Below are 8,381 nucleotides of genomic sequence, written 5' to 3' on the forward strand. Positions count from 1 at the left end.
ACTGTGCATGCATAAACAAGAAAAAAAGCTTCTGGCTTCTCAGCTTGCCAAGCTTAAGTCATTGTTAATTGGAGATGGAAACACCAACAAAGCAGAGACAGCTACACTCTCCTATAAAATAAGTAGAGCTTTCATCTTATCCTGTCAGAATGTCATTGTTTTATATGTGAAGCAGACTAAATAAGGGTTATGTTTATATGTGCAGATTGTGATCCTCTAGTTAGGGTGATGTTGAAGCCTAGAAAAAAAGAGCCATGTATCAGTGTACTGGCAGTTTAGAAACAGTGCCATCGAGTGATCATAACACAAATATACTCCCATTTGTTTTTCATTTTTGTATGCCATTACATTAGAAACAGCAATTTTATTTTTAAAAAGCCACCGAAATACAACAGCAACAAAAACAAAACAGTTTACTTCATACTGAAATATTTAGATCATTCACAGTCCTGTGTATGATCTAAATGAATTGATGTTGTTAAAAAGAATTAAAGCTCCTAAAACAGAAGAATTTTCCATTCCCGCAAATGTAGAGAAGGAGCTGTAGAAACCCAGTTATTAAAAATAAGCTTATGCAAATGTTAAAGGCACTAGGAACATCAGCAATGAAACAATGCAATGGGAAAGGAGCAATTATAAAATTATAATAATTGGCATGATTTTCATCATTCATCTCTTCAGTGTATTATTGTTCTTCAATAGAATAGCAATAGAATAGCATTACAAAGAACAAAAACACATTTTGAAAGAAAAAACCCACATAGACATGCAAAGGGTTTGAATATGTGTACATAGAGTACATGCAAGAAACAGAGGCAATCAGCCAAGCAAACAACTATGCACCACTCTCTACAAGCAACATAACAAGGTGGACAACATTAACATAACACTCAATATAGATTAAGTCAGAAGACCAATGGCAAAATGAATGCTTTGAATCAGCCTAGTAATGTCAGTTTTACAAAAAGGATGTAGAATGAAGGAATAGAGACAAAATATATCTTAGCTATATCTTAGAAGAACATGGTGTCAAAGTGCCTCTGTCTCATTTTGATATTTGCCAAATAACATATACATATACATATAGACCCAGGATATTGTTGACTGCATTGTATGCATTCAGACTATCTAATTTAATTTGGCATGTCTGCAGAAACCCACGACCACTTGTAAGGTCTCTTTTAAGGTTTTACACTGCAGCACACAATAAACATGTCGTGCATACAACACTGCAATACTTACTATAGCAGTTAAGTTTGTAATAAGACCACAAATATTATTAGACTAAATGTGTACAGTGTAGCATTTGATAACACTTCTAGAGTAGTGTGATGACTGATTGCCTCTAACGCTTGAACATTTGCATATGGGGGTATGGCCGTGCTTCATGTCTGCATGTGTGAGGTCAAGAAATGGCTTTTGGCAAATACTCTTATCCTCAATGATAAGAAAACTGAAATTATGATTTTTGGTAGTAATGCCCTTCGTGCCAAACTTCGGGATGCCTTTGGTTTTCTCACTAGTTCTTTCTCTGACACTGTTAGGAATCTGGGTGTCTTATTTGACAGCTCATTTAAACTTGATAAACAAGTGTCTGCTGTTGTCAGATCCAGTTTTTACCAGCTTCGCCTTATTTCTAAGACCAGGCACTATATCCCGTATAAAGACCTAGAAAAGCTCATCCACGCCTTTGTAACGTCAAGGCTTGATTACTGCAATTCACTTTATTGTGGTCTCCACTCTTCCCTTTTACATAGATTACAGACAGTTCAGAATGCTGCAGCACGCATTCTAACTAAAACCAAGAAGTTTGCCCACATTACTCCTGTCCTTGCTGATCTGCACTGGCTGCCTGTCAAATATCGTATTCAATTTAAAATTTTGTTGTTTACTTTTAAAATTACCAATAACACTGCACCAAGCTATCTTAAGGAACTTTTAAACCCATATGCTCCTGCTAGGGCTTTAAGGTCATCCTCACAGTTACTGTTGGTTCAGCCCAGATCTCGACTGAAAACTAGAGGTGATCGATCGTTTGCTCTAGTTGCACCTGTGCTGTGGAACAATCTCCCGATTGGCATCCGGGCGTCTGATTCTATTCATTCTTTTAAATCACGGCTAAAAACATATCTTTTTAAACTTGCCTTTTCTACCAGTTAAATGCTGGCTTGCTTGCAGTGACCTATTGACCTATTGTATTGTATTGTATTAAATTCTCTGCTATCTTTCCATTATTGGTGTCTTTTATCATGGTGGTACAGTCTTACCTTGCTATAACCTATGTGCTGCAGTTTACTCTTATTGGTGGCTTTTATCTGTGAACATAATCCGTTACTTTTATGTATTTGATGTTAATGTGTGAACTGTTTTATTTTTTATTGTTTTATGTAAAGCACTTTGGTATGCCCAAGGCTTTTAAATGTGCTCTATAAATAAAGATTGTTGTTGTTGTTGTTGTTGTTTTGTTGTACCTTTGGGTAATTTGTCATGCAAATCATCTAAGCAAATTGAATGCGTGTCCTATGACCCAAATTGGAAGTTAAAGGTAATAGCTTAAAAAAATATACAGTGAACAATAAAGGTAATCATTATTATTAAATGAGAAAGTTTATCTTTCTTTTTTCCCTCTGCTGATAAGGTTCTCCTGCCACTCAGATCCTTGACCAGAAAAAGCCAAAGAGAGCATCAGAGAGAAAAGAGGAAAAAGAAATAGGCTTTTTGTTTACTGAATGAGGTCCCTGTAAACCACATGAAAAAACTGCTGTAAGAGATGTTGTATGATGCAACATATTAATTAATTTCCTCTCAAAACATTATTATTTATGTAATTAATGTTATCTAAGAGGACATTACAAATGACTTGCATATTGTTCGAAATGAAAACAAATACTTCATTCGTTTCTAAAATGGTACTTCAGTTGTTAGCATCCTTTGATGCTAGATTAACTGGTTTGACTGGTTAGATTTACTGGAAAACAGAGAAAACAAAAGTGTCCATTTGAAATTCCATGAGCAGATGATAAATTATTATAAGAAGATATTAGAAAACAAAATCACAAACACACAGAAACAAAACAATAACAAAGACACAGCACTTTCGCTAAATATAATGTAAAATTGATTGTTTTTAAGTACAGCAATGAATACCAAATAATAATAAAAGCTGTTATAACATAAAATGTAGCACATGCTATGCTTAGGACACGTGTATCTGTCTTTTTTAATGACTGACAGACTGCCCCTAATATTAGCAAATGACAAATTCAGATTTTTTTTATTATTATTATCTAACCCTAGTATTTTTCTCTAAGCAAATATTTGTAGATTTATAGCATTTCTACATTTAATACATTAATTCTAGAAAGTTTTACCTTAAAACGCATTTATAATTCAAAGTAATTTAATGTCCCGTGCTGACCAGTGGTTCAATTTCTTACTTTGCAGGAGTGATTTTGAGATGTATCCATGACTCCAGTGATATCAGTTTACATGTGCAAAAGATAGATCACCTTCTGACCAGACTAAGCCAGAGGAAAGATTGTGGCTGGGTGTGGTCAGAGATAATTTGACCCCGTTGCCCCAAACTTGGTCCACATTTGTTGTAAACAGGCAACTGTTTACTACGAAGTTTTCCTGGTGTAAATTTTGTTGTTGTATCCTGTGTATTTTGCTAGTATAACTGGTAGTATATTGTATTTTGCAATGTATGTCATTATTATTTACATATTGTATCGGTGTAAATTCTTTACTGGTAATGGGTAATTTTTGCACTTTTTAGTTAATAAGGCTGTTTTAGCTGGCAGAGGGTAACTGAGGAACCTACACCAAAGCCAGCATACAAAGGCTCGGTAAACTGAGCTTTGAATCTGTGGATAGGTGTCATAGTGCCTGACACTGAGTAAAAGGCCACTGTGTTTCCAGGATAATCTAGGTACACACCAATGCGTGTAGCCCTACCAGCACCAGGAAGGTCTCTGTCTACTTTCTTGTGCCAGGCAGAGTAACCAGAGTCTGAGCAAAGGAGACTCCAAGACTTGTCATTGTAGCCAAGCAGGCTGTGTGAATTCTTCCCTTTACGGCTGATGCTCCTGTAAGCCACCCCTATGGAAAATTCTCCACTCCATTCAGCTTCCCAGTAAAACCTGAAACCAGTGAGAGGCTCCTTGCACAGAACTTGGGAGTAGCCATCAAAGCGATCTGGATGATCTGGGTAAAACTGGGTTGTTTTCTTCCGGGTGACCTTCTGATTCCCATCTGTCAAAACCAGCTCTTTATAAACTGTGTTAAGATCAAAGGACAGCTTGCAGGCATCTGAAAACACAGCCACAACATACATTTATAAATGTCTTCTGTTTAGATAACATTAAAATGTTGCTCTTGAGTACTAATTCTGAACCATAAAATTTACTTACATCTCAAGAAGTCTGTTCTGTTTTTTGGCTCCTGAAAATCTACATTCGAAGGAACTGTTTAAATATAAAAACATAACATATGTTATAAAATGTGCAACAATATTATGTTTAAAAAAAATTGCCAGCCATGTACAAAATAGCACGAATGAAATTATTCAGCTCACTTACCTTTGAGTCGTTTGCTTCCATTTCTTGGCAACAATATGTACACGGGAGTTTCGCTCACTGTAAAAATATAAATTCAAGTATATATGGATTGCAGCAAAAACTAGTGAGCCAGTAAAAGGTAATTGAAGTGTTAACAATGACTACTGGAACAAACCTGTCTTGGAGAGTTTACCCATTTCCTTTTTACAGATGTCATCCAGATTTTCTTTCATGTCACTGGCCGTTCTGCTCATCTCTCCAAAGGAGAACTGAGGGTTAATTAGCACTTTGGGGACCATGGCCTCAGGAGCAACACACAGGGTTGGGAAACTCTGTTTTTTATCGAGAAAAAGAAGTGTAATGATTTTTTACTAAAAACATAAATATATACATAAAGAAGTCGTGGTGTTGTTTTGTGTTAGTCAGTGTAACGAGGTAGCAAGAAATGCTGAGCATGCTATAGCAACAGGCGCTGGAAGTGATAAGTACATTAACTGTTTTTTCTGTGCTACATTACAAAGCAAGAAAGACAGAGATGAATTATTGTAGCTCTGGCTGATTTTCCAGTACCTGCAGAAAGTAAATGTTGTCCTCCGTCTCGAGGATCTGCCGTAATTCTGCATCTTGACGTTGTAGCTCCATTATCTCCTGCTCCAGACGATCCACATAGCCTTCAGCCTGTGACATTGCTGATTGCATGTTGGCCATTATCATCTGATTGATTTCAGACTTCCAGCGTTCAACTGCCTGCAGCATTTCATGGAAGGTCTTGTCACTTTCTGCCTGTGCTCGCTGGGCTGCACTCTGAAAGGTAAAGACAGTTTTTTCCAGGAGCTTTTAGTTACAATAGTCATCCTTGATATTACCACTGGATTCCTTTATATAGTGGTATTAACATGTAACAGTTCTGTAAAAAATAAAAAAAATGAGACCATGTCAAATTTACTATGAAGAAAAGTAATTTATGTTGGACCAGGCTATGATCTTACTTTTAGAACATCAATATTATGCTTAAGTTCCTGGAGCTCCTTCATCCTCTCTTGAATGATGTTCTGGACTTCAGTTTGGGTGACCACCAGGACTTTCTGATAAAAGACAAGAATACAGGATTTTATCACTCTAGAGCAGGGGTCTCAATCTTTTGGCCCGGGGGCCACTTGCGGCCCGCGTCACCCCTACTTGTGGCCCGTATATTGACGTGAAGAAATATAATGCAATTTGGCCTTTGAAGTTACTTTTATCATTAGGGAGGATTTGTATGTTGTTAAGCGTAATGTTAAAATAAGGTATTCAAAGGGCAAAAAATGATTTAATATGAAGGCAATATAAGCAGAGAGTGCAAACATGTTGAGGGATTGGCTGTGTTAGTTCAGTGAGAGAGTTATTTGTAAAGAAAACAATTTTCAAAAGCAGTTAAAACTAAAGTGTACACTTGTGTCTGCATTTTTATTTTGTTAAATATGAACAAAATTATAGCAGAAATGCTGCCATGTGTCTGGCCAGAAAGAGGGTAAAAGTTTGTTATTTGGTTGTTCAATGAAAGGCTTCAGTTAGTTAAGAGCGAGAAAACAATTTGCGGTCTTGTTTGCAGTTTTGTCTTGTTATACAATATTTGAAATTTTGAAAAAAATAAAAGACTAGATATTTGTCAGTGTTTTCTTCTTTGTTTTTTTGTTTTTGTACTTCTCAAACACTAAAGCGGCCCTCCAATGAGATGACAGTGACAGCAGTGACCCACAGCTCATTTGAGACTCCTGCTCTAGACTCCAGAATGACTCTTTTCATCATCTAATGTATGCAAAAACTGATGAAAACGTCATATCAAAATAAAAAGAGTATTAAAAGATTTTGAGATAGACTCAGCAATAACAACAATAAAAAAAACCCTCACTTGTTTCTCATTGCGTTCGTCTTCTGCCGAGGTAATGTTGTGGCTGCGGTGCTCTCTGACAGTACACAGCACACAAATACACATCTGGTCAGTGCGACAGAACAGCTCCAAACCTTTCTCGTGTTGTGGGCAAATCTTTCTGTCCAGATGACCCATCTCATCTACGAGTTTGTGCCGCTTGAAGGTAGATGACTCATAATGAGGCTTGACATGTGTTTCACAGTAGTATGCCAAACACATCAGACAAGACTTGACGGCTTTGTTGCGACGGCCAATGCAGAAGTCACAGTAGACTTCACGATTCAAGTAGGGGAAAGGAGTAAGCTCTGGAAGCTCTCGTTGTGGCTCATGGTATACATCTGGCAGGTTTCGCTTCAGGACAGGCCGAGGTGTGAATGTTGCACGGCACTGTGGGCAGCTGTACACACCAATGTGGTTGAACTGATCCCAGTAAATCTTGATGCACTCCAGGCAGAAAGTGTCACCACAGGGGATAGTGACTGGATCTCTCACTGTGTCCGCACATAGAAGACAGAAAGCCTCTGGTGGTAATGGGAACCCAGAATCAGCCATAATGCTCAATAAGATCAATATGGAAAATTATTAAGAATTCTTTGTGTTGACTAGAAGTCCATCAAATATTGGACTGGTAAGTCCAGTGTTGTCAGTCAGAATGATGTCCAGAAAACGTCCATCCAGATAACCTGCTGTGATCCTACCTCTCTTCAAACCAGATACTGCTGCTTTCTGCTGACATTTAAAGGGAAGGCTTTGTTTCTACAGTAAACAACCTGATAATGTCTTCCCACACAACACCTTTCCCAGCATGAGTGAAATCACTCTGGTCTTCACTATACACTGGAATTGGCCTACCAAGCAGGGATTTCAGGTCACACAGTGAGGTCAAGTTGTCAGCAAAATAAACTTTACCGTTGGCTATCTGTCACGGTTCTGGGTCTTTCTGACCCAGCTTTTTGAGTTCAAAACATAAGAACAAGAAGTTCTTGTTCTTATGTTTTGAGTCCTTTGTTGTACTGTTTCTTATTTCCCTAGGTTTCAGTTATGGTCATCATAGTTTAGTTCTTAGGTTTTGTAATATGGCTTCCCTGTGTTCCATGTTGTGTCTACTGTGACTTTTTGTACCATGTTTCGGGTTCCTATGTTCTGTCTCCCCAGTTGCTGTTAAGTTTACGTGTCTAGAGTTCAGTCAGTGTGTTTCCTGTTTTACTTTGAAGGTCCGTGTATCATGTCAGTGTTTCTAGTTTTGCTTCCCTTTTCTCGTCTAGCCTGATTACTCCCAGCTGTGCTCTTCTTCTGTCTTTCATTCCCTTGTTATCCCTCAGTGTATTTAAGCCCTGTGTTTCTCTTTGTCAGTGTCGTAGTCTCCCTCATAGCTCTGTGATTTTCCCTGTGGCTCCTTGTGCTAAAAACGAGCCTCGGAAGTTCTAACATCCTCAATTAAAATGGTTTAATTAAATCAATAGGCTTAGTCAAATTTCCAAATATTTACTGCTGCCCTAATTTCATTCTTTTGTCAAACTTACATGTTTCAGACCAAATAATTTTAATATTGGAAAAAAACAACCAGATTACATGTAAAATTCAGTTTTCAATAGCTCTACATGAAACATTTATTGCTTCTGAAACCTAATAACTGGTTATACCACCCTTGGCAGCAAGAAAGTGCAATCATGAGTTTGTGATAACTGGCAATGAGTCTTTCACTTTGGTGTGGAGGACAAAGAGAAGTTAAAGACAAAGCTAAAATAAAAATCACACATGTCAGGATCTGTAGAACCTCAACAACAGATGAGACCAAACTCACTGACAGCTGTCCATCTGGAAAGGTTTTCTAGGCCACTTCTAAACCTTGTGCATGGTGACGCATGGACAAATGTGTCACTGTGGAGAGACGGTGAGAGCCACCATCC

At 37.7% G+C, this 8,381-nt stretch overlaps 1 protein-coding gene across 1 annotated transcript; it reads right to left on the reverse strand.

Annotated features, from left to right (window-relative positions):
- Nucleotides 1-3,778: 3,778 nt before the first annotated feature.
- On the reverse strand, nucleotides 3,779-7,023 carry ftr84 (finTRIM family, member 84). The gene is made up of 7 exons (XM_085356626.1): nucleotides 6,451-7,023; nucleotides 5,549-5,644; nucleotides 5,130-5,363; nucleotides 4,735-4,891; nucleotides 4,581-4,637; nucleotides 4,413-4,466; nucleotides 3,779-4,311 (listed from the first exon to the last, which is right to left on the reverse strand). The coding sequence occupies exons 1-7, from the start codon at nucleotides 7,021-7,023 to the stop codon at nucleotides 3,779-3,781; spliced, it is 1,704 nt and encodes a 567-aa protein (XP_085212752.1).
- Nucleotides 7,024-8,381: the final 1,358 nt, after the last annotated feature.

Source organism: Diplotaxodon limnothrissa, linkage group LG6, assembly GCF_057381915.1.
Source record: "Diplotaxodon limnothrissa isolate DT_005_m linkage group LG6, D_limnothrissa_male_GT1.1, whole genome shotgun sequence".
In the NCBI taxonomy this organism is placed as follows: domain Eukaryota; kingdom Metazoa; phylum Chordata; class Actinopteri; order Cichliformes; family Cichlidae; genus Diplotaxodon; species Diplotaxodon limnothrissa.

Bases quoted from the DNA above. Each gene is read 5' to 3' on its own strand.
- ftr84 (XM_085356626.1), bottom strand. From the start codon at position 7,023: ATGGCTGATTCTGGGTTCCCATTACCACCAGAGGCTTTCTGTCTTCTA. The intron at 5,364-5,548 runs GTAAGATCATAG...TTTACCTTTCAG, and splicing joins ATAATATTGATGTTCTAAAA to AGTGCAGCCCAGCGAGCACA. The intron at 4,312-4,412 runs GTAAGTAAATTT...CTGTGTTTTCAG, and splicing joins CAGAACAGACTTCTTGAGAT to ATGCCTGCAAGCTGTCCTTT.